This window comes from Scleropages formosus, chromosome 3, assembly GCF_900964775.1.
Source record: "Scleropages formosus chromosome 3, fSclFor1.1, whole genome shotgun sequence".
NCBI classification, from domain to species: Eukaryota; Metazoa; Chordata; class Actinopteri; order Osteoglossiformes; family Osteoglossidae; genus Scleropages; species Scleropages formosus.
This window is the reverse complement of record NC_041808.1, coordinates 28256909-28276257: the sequence shown is the minus strand read 5'-3', so window position 1 is coordinate 28276257 and position 19349 is coordinate 28256909. Positions and strand designations below refer to the sequence as shown.

At 43.3% G+C, this 19349-nt stretch overlaps 1 protein-coding gene across 1 annotated transcript in view; it reads right to left on the bottom strand.

Moving 5' to 3' along the window:
• crocc2 (ciliary rootlet coiled-coil, rootletin family member 2) overlaps positions 1 to 19349 on the bottom strand; it is a 50981-nt gene that overhangs the window by 27179 nt on the left and 4453 nt on the right. The window contains exons 3-15 of the mRNA XM_018738678.1: positions 19210 to 19334; positions 10094 to 10258; positions 8330 to 8413; positions 7527 to 7633; positions 5925 to 6069; positions 5378 to 5484; positions 4600 to 4806; positions 3136 to 3232; positions 2960 to 3049; positions 2601 to 2762; positions 1887 to 2086; positions 1308 to 1490; positions 787 to 931 (exon numbers count right to left, since the gene is read on the bottom strand). Coding sequence (XP_018594194.1) covers positions 787 to 931; positions 1308 to 1490; positions 1887 to 2086; positions 2601 to 2762; positions 2960 to 3049; positions 3136 to 3232; positions 4600 to 4806; positions 5378 to 5484; positions 5925 to 6069; positions 7527 to 7633; positions 8330 to 8413; positions 10094 to 10258; positions 19210 to 19334 — 1817 coding nt within the window. The remainder of the gene's footprint in view (positions 1 to 786; positions 932 to 1307; positions 1491 to 1886; positions 2087 to 2600; positions 2763 to 2959; positions 3050 to 3135; positions 3233 to 4599; positions 4807 to 5377; positions 5485 to 5924; positions 6070 to 7526; positions 7634 to 8329; positions 8414 to 10093; positions 10259 to 19209; positions 19335 to 19349) is intronic.

Genomic DNA, 19349 nt, shown 5'->3' with positions numbered 1-19349 from the left:
CTACACCTTCAAGCTGGTCCATTCACCTGTTGAGAACTCTTGAACAAACTGGAAAACTTGTTAATTTCACCTGTTTTATCGGTTAAGAGCCTTGGAGTAACAATCACCACAAGTCTATGCTTTTCTCAACACATTGATTCCATAACCAGGGGATCCTGTAGATATGTCCTACATAAAATCTGCAGGATTCACCCATATCTGAAAACAAACTCTATGCAGCCTCTGGCACAGGCTATGGAGATATCTTGCCTGGACTAGTAGAGCAAGACTATGTCTGGCCTTCTGGGCTACTTGAGTTTTCCATCAAACCTCTCCAACTTGTTATACAGACAGAATGCTCCTACCCGAGTTTTGATTGACCTGCCAAAGTATTCCCATGTATCTCACCTCCTCATCTCTCTCCACTGATTGCCTGTAGCTGCCCAGATGAAGTTCAACACTCTGGTTGTGGCCTAAAAGACCATCTGCTCCTGATACCTGCAAGACCCAGTTGCTCACTATACCCCAGTCACACTATCATGCTCCTTCTCCTTCTGCTTAGTGGTCCCATGCACAAAAAGTCCAAAATCAAAAGCCTGTAGGTTCTCGGTTCTGGCTCCAAGGTGGTGGAATGATTTGCCTCTCTCACTCAGAATTGCTGCATCCCTCTTGAACTGGTTTCAGAACACATCTCTTTTCAGACTCACTTCTTGTATTAATTTATATAAATACCTCTAATGTCAGCCGAATACCAGTATACCGTTACTTATGATACCATTCTTTGGCAGCATCCTCCACAGATGGTACCTTGCTGATAGTCTGACTTAGACTGGCCTTCTCATCTTCCAGCATTTCTTTCTGTAGTGTGACATGGCTCAGATTCTCCTTTAGGACCAACAGCTCCTTCCGTAAGTTTGAATACTTATCCTCAAGCTGTTCCAAACTGCTCTCTCTGAAACATAAGCACACGCACACACACACACACACACACACACACACACACACACAAACTGTGAGTCTTCATTCATTCCTACTGGGGATGATGAGCAAACACTACAGTAAAAGGTCAAAACACTGCTGCATGCATGGTTTTGAATCACTCAGCTCCTGGAACGTATGTCCCCATTCCATGCTGAGTTAATAAAATCCTTGCAGTGAGATGAGAACCAAAAAGAAAAAAGAATGCATTGCTTACTTTAGAGAGGTCCACTTTTATACAAGGTCATTTGGGCCAAGCACGGCTCTAAAGATGCCATGTGTTGCTGATCAGGGCTCTAAACAAGCAAACAAAGCAGGGGCGGATTGCACAACCTGCTCCCCTGCCGTACCTCCTCTCTGCCTCTGCACGCCAGTGCTCCGACTCCCTCCTGAGCTCCTCCTGCTGCTGTAGCAGGAGGTCCTGTTGGCGCCGGAGTTCCAGGTCACCGCTTCTCAGAGCCTCCAGCTCGACCCTCTGGGAATCGATCTGCTGGTTGAGGCTGAGAACAAGCTTCTCCAAGTCCCCTTTCTCACTGTGCGACAGAGCATATCACCCCCATGGAGCAGTGCCTCCGCTGTGCAAGCAAGCACTATAGCAACCTCACACTTATTGTGTATGCATTCGAATCATGACATGGCAAAATAAAAACAAAAGTATACATAACTGTATTTTTAGAAATGGAATGTTTTACTGGAACATATCAATTGGTCCTACACAGAATTTGGTCATGACACAACATTTGCCTTCCTTTGACTCAATTTTAAATGCTCATGGACTTTTTCCAGGGTATATCAGATATGCTATATGCTACATGTACTGATGTATACATTTACTGATGTACACAGTTTATTTTTCTATGCAGCAAAATGTCAACTATACTCTGAAGGTAGAGCGAGTGAGCTGGCAATGAATGGTATTTTTGTTGTACCTAGCCATGATATCCAGGGATGAACGGTACCCCTGGGCATCCCTGTAGCTCTCCTCAAAGGCCCTCTCTGAGTGCTGTCTCTCCTGCTGCAGCTGCTCAGCCCGCTGCATAATGTCCTTGCGCTCTGCCTCTCCCTCCTGCAGCTGCCTGTGCAGGGTGGCCATCTGCTTCTGGGTGTTTTCCAGCTGCGTGTGGAGTTCCTGCAATGGTAGCAGACACCTGACTGCATGAGACATCTCGTCAGCTGGTGCAGATTAATGGAGGTGCTAAACAAATTCTTTAACAGCATACTCCCAGGAAAGTTGGAATACAGTGTGAATATTTTGTGGCGGTGGCGCGGTGGGTTGGACCACAGTCCTGCTCTCCGGTGGGTCTGGGGTTCGAGTCCTGCTTGGGGTGCCTTGTGACGGACTGGCGTCCCGTCCTGGGTGTGTCCCCTCCCCTTCTGGCCATACGCCCTGTGTTGCCGGCTTAGGCTCCGGTTCCCCGCGACCCCATATGGGACAAGCGGCTCTGACAGTGTGTGTGTGTGTGTGTATGTGTGTGTGTGTGTGTGTGTGTGTGTGTGTGTGTGTGTGTGTGTGTGTATATTTTGTGGTGCAAAGTGAAATCTAAATGAGTCACTCGTATGTGTGAAGCAGCATATCAATTAAGGCAAAAGAACACTGCACTTTGTTGGTTACTGGAAATCAAGAGAATGCCAGGGTCCCAAACCTGCACTTGGAGCTTGTATTGGGACAGGGTGTTCTGTACCACCATGAGTGCTCTGTCAGAATAAGACAGGCAGGGGCTACTTTGCTGATGGGTAGGAGAAGGATGATGGGAGTCCAGTCCCTCTATAGCATCTTCAGAAGCACCGCTGTCTCCACAAGCCAACTGAGAGAAACATACTAATGATAATAACAATTATAACTGTATAAGGACTGAAACAAGTTGAACTAAATAAGCTACATTAGATGGAGTCATAAAATGTGCAGGGGTTATATATCCGAAAATATAAAACCACTTGCAAAACTAGGGTACAATAGCAAATAACTTGAGTTTTAGGCAGAAAACAGCAGACGTGCTCTGACCTGAGTGACACTGTTAAGGGTCTGCTGCAAGTTGCTGATCTCTCTCCGGAGCTCCTCCATCTCAGAGCAACACTTGGCTTTGCTCTTCTCCTGTTTGAAAGAAATGATTTTGTCACTAACAGACATTACCAAGCCATCACATCCCGGCTCCCTGTACCTTCCTCGTCCAGCCTTACCATTCTTTCTAGAGTGCTCTTCAGGGAGGTCAAATCTCTGTCTTTTTCTGTGATCTTCCCTTGCAGTTGCATCACAGTACTTGTCAAGTCCAGGATTCTATAAAACAATACTCTTTAGATTACCTGGACAGTTGGTAGTGTAGTGTAGTGTAGTGTAGTGGTTAGAGCTGCTGCCTTTAGATCCAAAGGTTACAAGCCCAATCTCTGGGTGTACTTGAGCCAACCACTTACCCTAAAATTAGCCAACTATACAAATGGGTAAAAAATTGTAACCTTAACATTGTAAATTCTTATGGAGAAAATCATCAACTCTATAAATAAATGTAAAGGGTATCCCCTGCTTAAAACTAGGATCTGCCACTGTCCTTTGACAAGGTAAAGCCCCAGCAGGGAAGAAAAAAGCTCTCATCTAAAAATATGTGACCCTTGTTATAGCACAACCTGAAAATGCAGAACTAGGAGGAGAGATCCTGCTTCTTGTGACAAGCTGGCATTATTTATGCAAAATCTTACTAAGTCCAATGTCCAACCATTATTTATATTGCTATAATGTTAATGCTGAAAACAACTGATTGCATCAGATATGAAACGCATGTGACAGCTTCAATCAATATGATCTTTCCAGGGTACATTTTTTTCTTCTAACAATGAAACATGACATTGCATAGCGTCAAACGCTGGTCTGAGATCTAACGATTTCAATAGAGAGACATGTAAAAGGAAAGCAAAATGTTTCTGAAAGTTTTTGGCTAAAGAACACAGACAATCACACATTGTAAGATCATTCAATAGGATTGACTTTCTTGTAATATTAACTCTGTGAATTCAGAAAAAGATCAAATACTCTTTGAATGCGATAGTGTATCATGTCATTCAGAAGACATTCCATTATATGCCCATAAAAAGCAACATCAGTATGATTCAATCTTATTCTTTAAGCTGCTTCTTCTCTGTAGTTTTCAAATGAACTTCAAATGAAAACATTCTTGTAAATTTTCATGCCAGAATGTGGTTTTGGCTTCAAGCTTAAAAGGTTTATTATCAACAACAATACATGTAAATACATTATGCCAAACACGCAATAGCAAATTTACAGATGGGGCATAAGTCACTATTTTTTAATTTCAACCCAACTGTCCAGTTTGGAAAAAAGAGAATGAAACATGCACTAGAAACACTGCAATAGTAGTTACAGAGCTCAAGACTTATGAATGTGCACACAAAAGACTTAATCATAGTTTTATGTTATTAAAAGCTTTGCAAAAAGCACTGGTGCCATCAATGAGATCATCGCAAGTTAGCCACGTGTCATTGTCAGAGCACATCAAAGCAGTTATGGACTTGGTTTGGCCAGATCTTAGCACAAGTCCATAAAAAGGAAATGTTTAATTTTCTGTACTGGGAGTGAACACTAAATACAAGTGGAAATCAAGGTGACTGAAACTTGGGAGGAGGTAAGCAGACCTGCTGTTCAGTTCCACTTTCTCTGCACCCCAGTGAGCTTGCAGCTGCATGGCCTCCTTCAGCTTGTCTTTCAACTGTTTCTCCAGCAATGAGACCTCCTGTCCATTAGGAGCGCTGTGCAGAGACAAGCGGTCCTCAAGGCTCTTGCAAGCAGCATATAGGCGATGGCTGACGGCGACACACTCTATACGCATATCCGAGAGACTCCTGAAAGCAGATGTGACATGAATCCAATACACATCTCAATGCTAAAGTTTGCAAACATCCAGCTGAAAATGGCACCACATTTCTAAAGCATTCGCATAAGGAAATCCAGCTATTTTGCAATGTTACGGTTGGCTATCAATATATCACAGAAGGGAATAGTGTTTTAAACTGGAAAGCTTAGGTGTCCAAAACAATTAGACTCAAAACCAAGACCTTAAACAAACCCTTTGAAGAGAACCTAAAAAGAGCTTCAAACCTTATCACTTGTGTCAATGTGTTGAGTAATTCACATTACAGCAAATTACTCAATGATGATCCCAGCATTTAAACATGACACAGACCAATTCTTCAGCAAGTGGCCCAATCCTGATGGATGGATTCAGTGCGGACAGAGAGGCACCTTAAACCATTATTTCTCCAGAGGGAAACATGGAGCAAAGGTACATATCAACTCCTTGACCTGCTTTCCTTTCATCTGATGATATGATGGAGCTATAAATTACCCAGGAGAGGTGGGGGGCGCGATGCTGTAATCCCAGGCCCAGGACAGCTGGCAGTATGCCATTCTCACCTGTCAGCAGACGCCCTCAGTTGGGTGAAGCAGTTCCGCAGAGAGGCTGTCTGGCGCCACAGAGCTCGTACGCGGGCTTGCTTGCGGCTCAGCCGAGACACACATGTCTGGAGTAGGGGGGATTGGGAGGGAAGGGGGATGGTTATCCTGCAGGTCTGAAGAAGTTCCCGCAGGAGATAAGCTATGGCTGTTCACGGCCGAAGCCTCGCACACTAGCACGCAACCACCAGTATGTCCCGATTACATGAATACATGAGTTGTCTGTACTCCACGCTAACCCTTCCACGTGTGCTAGGCGGTGGTCGTTTACAGTATGTTGCATCAGAGTCTTAATCTTGCCAGATGGTTGCACTGTCCAATAATCTCTTTTTTTAACGCTGGAATGTTTTCACAGGAAACGATTGCTGGGAAAATCACAACAAAAATTTAAACAAAGGAAGAACGGGGACTGCCAAAGCAGGCTGTGGAGCTGAGTGTGTTGCTTAGAGACATCGCGGTTGTTGTTCTGACAAATGGGCTGATCTGGCCAGCTCTCTGTAACTCTCACCTCTTGCTCCCGGCGCAGTTGCATGTCTTTCTGGTCAGCCTCATCCTGGGCCCTGCGTAGCCTTTCGATTAGGCTGCTGTTGGCCGCACTTGCCTGCTCCAACTGCTTGCGAAGCATGGTGTTAACTTGACCAAGGCTGGCAGACCTAGGAAATACGTGGTCTGCTTATAGGGCAGTATGGGACTACCTGCCTCCCTTACCTGTTACATTACATTACATTCCAATGAACTCTACGTAGTGTTATCGGCCCACACGCCTTATTCACCAAGGTGATTTACACTGCTAGATACACTACTTACACTGGGTCACTCATCCATACATCAGTGGAACACACTCTCTCCATCACTCACACACTATGTGTGAACCTGAACAGCATATCTTTGGACTGTGGGAGGAAACCAGAGCACCCGGAGGAAACCCACACAGACATGGGGAGAACATGCAAACTCCACACAGACTGAGCATGGATGAAACCCACGCCCTCTTTCACCACCCAGGTGCTGTAAGACAGCAGTGCTACTTGCTGTTTCACCGTGTCGCCCCTCTGTTAAACTTAAGATTCTAGCTGTATTCCCTTCTTTAGTTCCCAGCCCCACGTGACATTGCAGTATTAACTCCCATATGAATAACTGCTTCATAAACATCTCTGTCAGCAGCATTTACATATGAGTGGCAGATTTTTAAGGTCAACATCAACTCTCTAATTTCGGAGCGGTGTCTGCTTGCCAAGACCATTATAGGTATGCATACATAGTTGACACGACACTGGGATGTCAGCCGTGCAATGATCAACAGTGCAGAAGAACAGTTATGACAAGTACAGAAATGCTGAAGAAAAAGCAAGCAGCATAGCTTCTGGCCAAGTGAGGGCACGGAAAATGATCCGAGACGCTGCTTACTAAGTCGTGGTGAGCGAGGTGAAAAGGATGTCTGTCTGGCCGGCCATGCGGCTGAACCGAGCGGAGACCTTCAGAACCAGGATACTGTTACGCTTCAGGGAGATTTGTAAAGTTATTCACTAGATCAAAGGGACTCACCTGTCATGCAGACAGGTGACTTATGTCATGTTGTGGGACAGCGGATACATTGGCAACCGAGACCGGAAGACGGATTAAAACTGCTCAGTAACGGAAGATGGATGTTAAGTGGAGAAGGCTTGGCACAGGCTTGCATCTGCTGCCCTGTTCTAATTACAGTGCCACTGCTTGAAGGGGTGGCCTCAGGTGTGGAGGTCACCACCGAGACCCTCAGAGGAAGGACAGAAATAGGCCTGCTAAATGACTGACTAACTGGAAGGCAGACCTACCTACAGCCTACTTCACTCTTTGAGTAGGTATGGGACAGCAGGCCACAGCAAACAAAACCATGACTTTGCCACATTTCCCAAAAACCCTTGTGTTTTGTTTTTCAGAAAAGAAGTTATTTGACATGTCTTTTTAATTCATTATCAATTTATTGTTCAATGGCTGGTGAACCTTTACTGAAGTTTTTTTTTTTTTTTTTTTACCATTAAGGCATTCATTCTCAAAGTTTGGCTTCTCTTTCTCAGTACAATTACTAGGATTACTGGCTTCCCAGAGAGCTGTCTGGAGCACAGCCCACCTCCTCTGCTCCTCCTCCCGCTGACAAATTCTGCTCTGGAGGTCCATGCTGTACTCCTGCTCCAGCCTTCGCAGGTGGCCTGCCGATGTGTCTAAGTGGGCCTGCAACTGGACTCAACCAAAAGAATCAGTGAGTTCTCCACAGCAGGCTCGAGGTAAGAAATTTTGCCAACCAATCGAAAATGAACGGCTCCAGTGTAAACAGCACAGTGTTATTTAGTTTTCCTAGTAACACATGAAAAAGAGTGTTTACATAGGTTGACAATTTATAATTTGAAATTAGCTGATTGGTTAGTGCTTTGAAGACTCAAATACTTTTATGTGTTTTTGTGTGAAATTCTGACCCACCCAGAGTATGTAGAATTTCTGCCAGGGGTGGGAAAGGTAACCTGGGTGTGTTTCATATGTATCGAAGCTTTGCCTTTTACTTTGGGTCTGGTAGAGAATAAACACTTATTGGTCTATACACTTACGCTTGAAGACGTTCACAGTTTTGTTTTTACATGGAGAAAAATGGTAATTTGTTTTTCATACAGGGGGTGCGGTGGTGCAGTGGTGCAGTGGGTTGGACTGGGTCCTGCTTTCCAGTGGGTCTGGGGTTCGATTCCCGCTTGGGGTGTCTTGTGAAAGACTGGCGTCCTGTCCTGGGTGTGTCCCCTCCAGCCTTATGCCCTGTGTTGCTGGGTTAGGCTCTGGCTCCCCGTGACCCCGAATGGGACAAGCGGTTCAGTGTGTGTTTTTCATACTATGAGCTATATGTTAAGTGGCAAGTGCAATTCCAACAAGCCTTCTATCCTGACTTACCGAGAGCTTCAGCCTTCCACACTCAGATGTTCTCTCCAGCACCTCTTCCTCCAACTCACCACACCTTTTTTTGTACTGCAGCACCTGGAAGAGAGGTTCATATTTTCAGAGGTCAGATTAAACTATCAGTGCTCCATTTCCTTCCATGTGAAGCATAAGGTGCTTTACTAATCTAGCACAGAGTGCTATGGAAAAGTATGCGTGTACAGGTGGTCCCCGACACAATTTTTTCGACTTTACGATGGTGAGCTGGCGATAGGCATTCAGAAGAAACCGTCCTTCAAATTTTGAATTCAGATTTGTCACTCTCTCACAATGCTGGGCAGCGGCAGCAATCTGCATCTCCCAGCCTGTCACTCGGAGATGTGTATTAGGTGTATTAAACACATTTTTGACTTACGATGGGTTTTTGCAGAACATAACCCCATCGTTAGTCAGGGACCACCTGTATTTGCAGATATTTAAATCTGTTTTTGATCAGGTCTTTTTAGTAATTCTACACACACACACTTTCTGAACCGCTTGTCCCATACAGGGCTGCGGGGAGCCGGAGCCTAACCCGGCAACTCAGGGCGTAAGGGTGGAAGGGGAGGGGACACACCCAGGACAGGACGCCAGTCCGTTGCAAGGCACCCCATGCGGGACTCAAACCCCAGACCCACTGGAGAGCAGGACCCGGTCCAACCCACAGCGCCACCGCACCCCCCCACTTGGTAATTCTAATGTATATGAAATTACATAAAGAACATACTGGTCACTTTTTCCTTTCAGGCTCCATTCTTGTACAATTGGCCCCTGACTAAAATGGCACCAAGACTTGGTTCACTACTCGAAAAGTTTCTAAATCTATTGTGACAGGGAGCGGGTGAGGGACTCGTCATCAGTTCTATGTGCAGCTCCTAATGATTACTGGCAAAAACAGTGGTATTAGATTGCAACTTTTCCTTGAATATAGCATGTCTGCGTCTATATCCCTCTCTGTTGGTGAAGTGCACTTTTCTTTTGTTTTCTCTTGAGTTGTACGTTACTTTGGAGAAGAGCATCTGTTAAATGATTAAAGGTAATGTTAATGTTAGCATCCCGGACAGTTCTGTAGGGTGGGAGGCAACAGCTGGGGTTTTCAGAGGGGAACAGACAGCCTCTTCCTCTGGTGAGCCAGGATGCCTCATGGCATTTGGAGACCCCTGGCAGGAATATTTAAGACATGGTGTAAATAAGAATATCAGGGTCAGACCAGGGTGTTGGTGCTTACCAGTGGTTCTTTGATCGCTTCTTTTGCCCCGCATAACAGACAAAATTCGTAAATACCCAATACAAGCATAAGAATAAGAAATACAAGCACACTCTGCCGAAAAAGTTCTGTGTTATTTACCTAGAAGTGCAGATAACATCTCTGTATCAGCTATGAGCCAGACATACATGGAGGTGTAGGATGATGAAGAAGAAGCACTTCACTAATGGGCTGAGAACTTGGGAGATTTAAAAGCTATAGGATCATGTATGGTTTGGCCAGCCCCTGTTTCCTTCTTTTACACCTTCTCAACTCTTGAAGGAAGAACTTACTGTTCACGATAGTGATCTGTTATCTGTTACCTGAAAGCTCATAGGTTGGGGACCAACTCTACTACAACTGAAAAGCTGTTCAAATGCAATGTCAAAAAAACTACAACAACAGTCAAAATTTTGCAAACACAGATGTGTAAGAGAAGCAATGCAACTGTTCATGTCACAGTAACACTATGATTTGAAGTAGGTTACGGGTACCTTTGCCTGCAGCCTCTGTACCAGCTGGGCTTGTCTTTGTTGCCCTTCCTGGTAGGCTTGTAGTTTCTGCTTATAGGTTCTCTCCACTTCCATGAGCCTGCGGTGCTCCATGGGGGTTCCATCACCAGCCACATTGCAAGATTGCACCTCCAGCAACTGTTCTACCTACATAAGGAAGAAGCATGTGCTGAGAGGTAACCTCTGACACTCAGTGATGAGAGTAATGATGAGAGTTCTATTGGCCTGCTAATATTTGATTTTTCAAGTCACATAAGATTACATATTGGCAGATGTATCCCAAATGTAGATCTACAGTATATATATATATGTAATGTATCTAAGTAGCATCTAAAATGTGAAATCTGGAGCAAAGACAAGAACAATTAAGAAAGCTGAAGAGAGTCCTATTAATAAATCACTGTTTTGAACTATAGAATCTATTTCACAGGTACAAAAGAACCTCAGGAAAGCAAGAGGTTGATGTATTACTGAAGGTCCAATAACAGGCCTTCTCGTATGTGTTTTTAAAAATTGTGTTCCGAAAATTAAGCGGGATGAATCACAGGGCCAGGATGCAGGGACTGTTCTTTGCCTTGAGGTCAGCATTGAGGTCATCTCCAAGTCTGCTTTTGGATGGTCTTTAGGGGACTCGTTTGTGATTCCCATCTCATCTTCCTGTGTCTGTCCTCCACCCAAAGAGTCACAGACCCCCCCCCCATTCACCCCACCCCCTTTCTTCCTCTCTCCGCCCATTCTCCCTCATGGTGCCAGATACCCCTGTCCTCACTAACACAAACCACATGTTCTGAGAGGATTGACTGCAATGCTGCACGCTTCTGATAGCGCTGCCTTATACCTTACAGGTGGGAGGGGGGAATGGGAGAGGGAGCACCCCACAAACCCTCAGATTGACACCCCCTCCCCCAACCCACCTCATCTTAGCTCTGGGTGCTTAATCTCTCCAGCAGGCTCAATAAGCAGCTGGGACAATGGCCTCACTGTTTGGTGCTAGAGCCAAAAGCCTGATCCCTGTTAATAAAACATTGCAAATGGCCATTTAAGAGTTCTGTTCCACAAACTACAAAAAAAAGACAAACTTGCACCCCATTCCATGGGTAGAAGTCTTTGTAGAGCATAAGGTAATTTTTCACTGCTCATTGTTAAGGTGACAGCTTCTAGGGACCAGGCAGGGAGTAGGAACATAGTGAAAATAAAAGGAAATCTGCAGCGGCTGGATTATAAGGCACTTCTGCAAACATCTGGGAACTACAGAAGAGTGTTTCACCCATTAGTTTTTAAGAGTTTTGGCATTTTTAAATCAATAAGTGCAACAGCTGAATAGGGTGGAACAAATCATACTAAATGTAAGCCTGGAATGCACAGCAGTGACACACAAGGATTTTACAGAGGTTTTAAAAACAGTGCTATTCACAGCCAAGAAGCAGTGAACTAGCAAACCATTCTCAGGCAGTTCACATTAGCAAAGTAAGAAGGCTGTATGCTCGCTGAAGGACTCTGAAAGAGACAATATGCAGTGCGTGCATATAACACACGTAAGTATTCAAACGCCTTTCCTGCGCCTCTGAACCTCTCCGTAACTTTGTACATACGACAGCGTGGTGTTTAACGCCACTTTAACACAACAAGCTGTTCAACACAATCACTGAGTAATTCCAAACTCAAGGGCTTTGTTTCATTTACATGTTTAAGTCTTCTAGAAACTGAGTTTGTAACACCAGTTTGGCAACATAATTGTATTGCACCATGCTTCACTGATACAGCTGAATGCAGACAAATGATAAAAGTCAGTGATGAGGTGATGTGGAATTGCACCTGAAACGTAGAAATGCTTAAAAGAAGCCTTTTAATGTGTGAGCAACTGCAACAGCAGCTTGGTTCTTGTGAGAAATATGGCAGTGTGTGAGCAGTCCTGCTCATATAATCAAACATGGGGATGCGTTTGTTCAGTTCTGAAGAGAATGCTGCACCTCCTAACAACCAGTTAGGGCAGTATTTTTACCGCTACCAGATGGTGCATTTAATATCTACAATATATTTCCTTCAAACTGTCAAAGGATGTCTTTCCTCATGGGTTCACTTACATTTTCCTTAATAACAATCCAAATGCCCACCAAATATTTTACTGAAATAATAAAAATATCCCGAGGGCAGTAGTCAGTGCAAATTTCAGTAATGGAAAATACATCACTCAAGATAGTAAGTCGATGAAAGCATGCTCTTCATTTAAGAAGGTACAAGTGGTAAAGGTGTAAAGCTGGTGATCATGCACAGACTGAAGATAGTACCCTAAGAAAAAAACACCCCATTGTGCAGATTTTCCATTTCATTGAACTTAAAAGTAAAGTCATGTCATAAATTTATGGATAGTTTGGTTATGATATTTAAAAGCACAGAGTTGAAAGAGGATGCACTTTCTTTTTCCTCTTTGCTAGACCCCCTTTTCATGTGAGATGCTTTGATTTCACCCCCTGGCCACACTTTATCCTGACATGACAAGCAGCTCAGTGTGTCATTGTGCAGATTGAAGCGCATTGTTCAGCAGTTCCAACATCAGCTCGTTTGTGTTAATATAACAGTAATTATCAATCGTATGTCAACCAATTGCTTTACATTAGTAAACTTTGAGAATAATTTAATATTATTTAATAAACAGGTCTATGTGCTAATAAAACTGCATGCTGGAGAATCACTGACACCAAGATTTTCAAGTGTTCTGCAGTAGTCTTGCAAAATGCTCATTCTGCAGTTTCCTGGCCAAGTCTTAGTTTGCAGTCGCCACCAGGATAAATACCAGCCATGGATGAGATTTTGTCGAGAGCCAGTTTGGAAGATGCTACAGGACGTCAAATCCAGTGTTTCATCACTCCGAAAGCATAAACAACAGCGTGACAGTATTTCTCCAGAAAAATTGCACTGTAGAGAACCTCCATCCGCTAAAACCAGATAAAAATGTGTAATTTCTGCATGACTTGGACTCGATTTTGCAGATACAGACTAATTACAACTGGTGTGAAATCCTCGAGCTGGAAAGTCAGATAAGGACATGGTAAGTTAAACAGAGCAAGTTCAAGAATTCATTAATTTCAATTATCTTCATAAACGTGATCTCCAGCAATTACGATGGTGGCTCTTGAAGTGCACGAGATGATACATCATGGTTTGTGTACAGACCGCCGATAATTTATTTAAGGTCAGCTCAATGATGATGGTGAAACAAAGATTAATGTTGGTGTTGACGAGATGCTGGTGGACTTGTGCATGGAGAAGATATAGATGACTTAAATTCCCCCGTTTTACACTATATATGCAGTTTGTCCTGTACAATGACCAGTGAAATCTCAATACTGCGCCGTTTTATACAATGTATGGCTGCCTTAAGTGAACGGGTGTAAAAAGCCAACTCTCCATCCTTCTTCCTCACACCTATAACAAAAGACAATGCTAACTCCACCCTGATATGTTTACATTTATTCATTAAGCTGACATTTTTCTCCAAAGCAACTTACAATATTGAGGTTACAATTATATACCCATTTATACAGCTGGGTAATTTTACTGGAGCAATCAAGGGTAAGTACCTTGCTCAAGGGTACTGCAGCCAGAGGTGTGGATCAAACCTGCGAGCTCTGGGTCCAATACCAGAGGCCAGGGGCAGTTTCGCGTCACATGCTAACATGGCTGCTATCAATGAGGGCTTCTTGCCAACTCTAAGCAGCCCCGAGTTTTTTTATACCTGCTCCCAGATCTGCCATAAAGCCAGGGCCCGCGGCTGGTCTGGATTAGCCATGCTCTGTGGAGAAAGGCCCCAAGGGGGCGCAATGATGGCCTGCTGCAGAGGTCCTCCCATCTTGCTCTGCTCGCACCATTAAATCTAACCAACCCTTTCGCCAGCTGAGCCTGAATTCATTATTCAGCATCACTCACATATGGCAGCTGTAAAAAGCACCCCCTCCATTTAACTGTCACCCCAAAGAGAGCGAGTCACCAGTCAATATTGTTTACAGACTCCTTTTGCACAACTCACCCCCAGTACCCTCTTGTACCCATGAGGAAAGTCAAACATGGCTTTGTTGCATGTCTGCAGATTTATACCCTTGTGCTCACATGACTTTCTCAATACTGCTTTTAGTCGGCTTTTTTCCTTTTTTGCTTTCACGGGATTTGTTACATAATACATTTATTCGATTTTTACACTTACCACTATTATCATTTTTACCAAATGACTTACGATTTCAGAATAGCAGCTGTGGCGCCTTTCTAAATCAATTTTTATTACAAAGTTGCTTGCATTGTTTTCTGTCATTTTTCTTTTTTATCGTTTAGGCAAAGACAAAGCATTCAAGTAACCCTTTTGAAATCATTTCTTCAGTCACTTCGTCCCGCTGAAAGTTAATAGTTGAAGGTCAACATTCAGTAATTAGCCATTTCTGAAAATGAAACTGCAATCACCTGCCTTTTGCAGAAATATGTCCAAAGTGTGTTGTGATTGCAGGTCAAAGGCTGGTTGCACTGCAGATCTCGGTTCCAACTCATCGGATGTCATTACGCTCCGTGGGAAGACCACTTTTCCGACTTACTCATCTAGTTAAAATGTTAGTCTAAGTGTGTGAGGTCCCGGTAGGAACACCTGCATGTTCACGCACCTGGCCCATTCACAGCACCAACAGCATGGAAAGGGTTACAGCTGTGAACGTTTTCCCATTTTTTTCACTTCTCTGGCTTGGCCTACACCCAGAGGCTTAATAAAGGGAATTAATGGTGTGCACTATCTGTCAGATTCCTAAACACAGCTGGAGCGGATGTCCAATCCCTCGTTCCTGTACCTTACTATCCCACTCCAACAATCTACCCTCCCTCTCCCCAAAACAGCGCCTCTGGCACTGGCCCCACAGCAGAACCCCAGCTGATTGTGAAAGCTGTTTATGTGTCACCAGTGGGAATTACACAACGCGGGGCAACAAGCTGGGCCTCGGCCTCCCTCGTGGCGCACGCGCAAGCAAGTTTGTGCTGCTTGTGTGTGCCGTGAGAGAGACCGATGTCACCGGGGACCCTAGGGAGTACTTTGGGACATGGGGCAAATCAAACAGCCTTATGAATCTGAGCCTGTAGGTTCCTTCCAGGTCACAAGACCATGGTCTGTTTAGAACCATTCACACAAAAACAGTCCCAACAGGGAATGATTTCTCTATCAATATTCCAAACCATTTCCACATGTTGGATTACTGCATTTACGTATTTTTCTGTATAAAGTAAAGGAATGCTCAAAAGCAAGGCTGGATTAATACTGACTTGAGTGGGGGGCAGGAATGAAAATGAACGCTGTCCAAATTTTGAACACATTTGTTTAGGATGAAGGGTTTAGAATGGCTTACAAATATATGCAGCATTATTTTAAGTAGGCATGAAAGTGAAACTGGGGCAACAACAGAGCAAAAAAAATCCCAGAAAACGCTTTCAGCTTATAGGCCTTGAAAAATGTTTAACATTGTTTCTCAAAATAATCATGGAAAAAACTAATCGTTTGGCCAAGAAAAAAAAAAAAAAAATCAGTGTTATTAAAATTTTCAGATAGATCTGAAGCTGACACTAGGACTTTTTCCAAGTAAACAGCATTATCCCATAACAATAAATCTTAAATAGACAGGTGTGTGTTATAGTTTTGTAGATGAATCATTTAACAGCAGGCCCAAAAAGTGTTTACATCCATTAACATCACCCTTGTTCTTCATTTAATTTGAGATGATGCTTTTAAATGCACTTTGTCCCAGTCATGTTGTATGATTGTGTTACTGTGGGAAGGGGGATTTTATCTCATGTGTTTTTTCTTCACACAATGAACGTTAAGAACGTATTCATTCGCCTGAGCCTTCACTAAGGCTGCTGTGGAGCTGTACAATGTACACACTCAGTCGCTCTGTTTGAGAAACTGCAAGCTGGCACAATTTCAAAATCAACACACAGGTCAGAGGTCACCCCAACTTGTTCTCCTAATCCCCTGAGACTATCCAGCTTTCCAAAACTGGGTCAAGGTTCATTTGGGTTCATGGACAATTTTCACAGTTCACCAGGCGTTGAGGTGACTCTACAGAGCAGCATAAACCCTTCAATCTCAAATTCCCCAACAGCCAAAAAACGGTACATTTCTCCCCCAGGAGCAGAGTAAAGCAGCGGCGCTCTGAATTGCAAAGGGAGAATATCCAAATCGGAGATTCTGAACTGAACCAGTTAATTTTCGATCCACAGAACTAATTAAGAAAAACTATAGCAAGGACTTGTTCAACATCTGGCGCAAAGACTCCAGCTGAAGAGGTCAAAGGGAACAAACCCATTTACCTCAGACCACAAGATTCCTTTAAAGTCTCCTCAGTCTTTGACAAGAGTGAAGTTGGATGTTCAGTCAAGATTAATGAGAAATGCGATGTTCTCCAGATGGTAATACTCAGGAGCACTAGCCATTCAAAGGGTTATAACTGTACCCACTGCTAACATATCTGCTAGAAAGCATCTGATGTTATCTAATACGCTGAAAGAATGGTGAAAGTTGGTATGGTATGGAACGTTAATTGTTGGGATGACCAAGTAATAATGAATAAATATATCAAACATTAATGACACGCTTCAGTTTTTCTTATATTATTTAAAACTGTAGTGCAACAGTCTTTTAGCAAATCTTTTCCTATTCCAATACTAATTCAGTACTGACTTAGTATTAAAGTTATATTTGTCCTGCTGGAATATGTCAACCACACAGCTTAGGATTTCAGATCACAGACCAAAAGTTATACATTTACAATGCTGCATTATAGCCATAAAAACTAATTACACACACAAAAAAAGCTTTCTCTTGTTGACTTTGTACCTTCTTTTATTAAAGACCTTACTCGAAACTGATATAAAGATAGACAAAGAAAAAAAAGAGGCTCATACATTGTAATAAACTAGTTTTTAATTCTCCTTCCAAACAAAAAGCTTGAAAGATGGCACCCAAAGATTAATTTTGTATCCTACAGAGCAGTAGATCCCTGTTGAAGGTAGAACATCTGAAGTATAAAACTCAAACACACACACACACCAAATGAAAAAAAAAAGTTATAACACAAAAATGAAATGCACTTAATTCCAGGTTCTCAAAAAATTTAATCCCATCATGCTGACACCTACCGCTCTGCAACAAATAAAAAGCAACAAATATAGCCAGTGTACTGCTGCACACCGTTCTCTTTAGAAGAATGGACACTTGGGTTGAATTCACGAAGGTAAGTGGTTCAGCTGTGAGTTGTTCATACTAAGGTTTGTTTAAATACACAAAACCTGAGAAGATTACAGGGAGCAGTCAAGGATGCAGTAACTGACATGGTCCCTAACCAGGCTTGACAAATGCAATGGATCGTGTGCAGCTGGTGCTCTCCCTGCAGCATTGCAAGTCCAAGGAGTGGAACACAACGGACGTAGAAGAGCAAAAGGTGGGCAGAGATCTGGCAGCACTCACTGGCCCGGGGCGCACACCACAGACAGCTATCCCCAGGAAGTCTCTCCAAGATCTTGGTTATTGCAAAGCGCCAACGTGTCAGCCCAGTGCCAAAAAGTGAAGCGTCGCAGCAAAAATGCTTTCTGACAATATACGTGAATTGATGAGCACAGCTGGCACAAGATGTAAAGCTGAAAAACGTCCTTCAGACTCGGGAATTTTAATGTCTCGACTTCCACTAATTAGGAAATTCTCTGCCCCCATTAGATTAACAGATTCTTGGTTTCTGTCCGTGCGTTCAAACATGTTTCTGAGACCAGTTTTGTCAGAAACTTGCTCTTTGTGTTTAGTTGCCTCAGAAAATAGCTGCTAAAAATATTTTGCTGCACTTGTTCCCTTCCACGTTCTGGGGGATCTCCGCTAACCTGTCCAAAATATGTAGAGCATAAATAAATTTTCTCTGTATACCAGCCCAATTAAGTTTTATTTATAGCAGGAATTTAAAATACATTCCAGTAGTAAATTACCAGTTGGAGTTCATTGGAATTAGGCAGCAAAAGGGGGGCAGTGTTATCACAAACTGCTGCTTTGTACAGCATGAAAAATGAGCCTTTTCTCCGGAAACCCCTGGAGAGCAGTCTTCTGACTTACTAATTTTTCCCTAAATACAGCAGCCACTAGGTGAGAGGAGGGAATCAGCTAAGGGTAAAGCTGGAATGAATGGGCAGGGGTCTGGTTTGGGCTTAAACTACCAAAAGGGGATTGTTTAAGCACTTATGAAAAAATTGAATTGACCAACTTTCCCATAATTTGCTTTCATCCCACACAATTTGGCAAAAAAAGGAGAAAGGAATGAAAAACTGTACTTGATAACAAAACATGAGCTGGTGACCCTTCCCAGTTAAAAAAAGAAGAAAGTTATTTTCCCAGTTCATGAGAGCCAACAAACTTTAAACAGTAATAAATACATCTTGTTGCATAAGGAAACACTCACTTTACATGAAACTTCACTGCTGTGTATGTTTATACAATTCATAAGGGTTTTCCCTCCTCAGCTGAAATGAACAGAACTAATGTTTGCTGTGTACATATTGTATTTCAAAGCAATTTTGCTCTTTCCCAATCAATTGGGACAGTGTGGTTGTTTTTCTTGATCTCAGCTTCAACATTCTTGCACACGGCACCAGTATTTCCAGGATCTGCAGTGACCAATGAAGCCCAGGGGAGCTCTATCATGCTCTCAATTTATTAGGAATGTTTGCTCCTCCGATCTCACCTAATAAATAACATGGCAGATGAGGACACTATACACTGCCAAAACAGTGTCTCCTGGAACATGTGGTTACCTGGTAATAACTGGGACTGAAGCCACCTTCCAGTCAAATCCAATCCCTCACACCTTGAACAGCTATAGCAGATAAGCAATTTAGAATTCAAATTACAGTTGGGTACACTGTATCATTACATAATGTTGAAAGGCAGTTGATTCCCCTCCAGAATTATGCTAATAAAAACAAATGACCTTTATAAGCTGCATAATGATTCCTTCATGTTTGACTGTGGTTTTAGCTGGCTTGGAGATGATGTGTTGGCAACAAGGAAATGGCAGGAGTGAGAGTGAGCCTACCCTGTCACTGAGTGCTGTCTGCTTGACAAGGAGCTGGTCCTGGTCCATATGGGTCTGAGACACCGGGCCCTTCAGGAGCCCGTTTTCATCCTGCAAGGAGACCCTCTGCATCCCTTCGCCAGGGACTAAGACAGAGACTG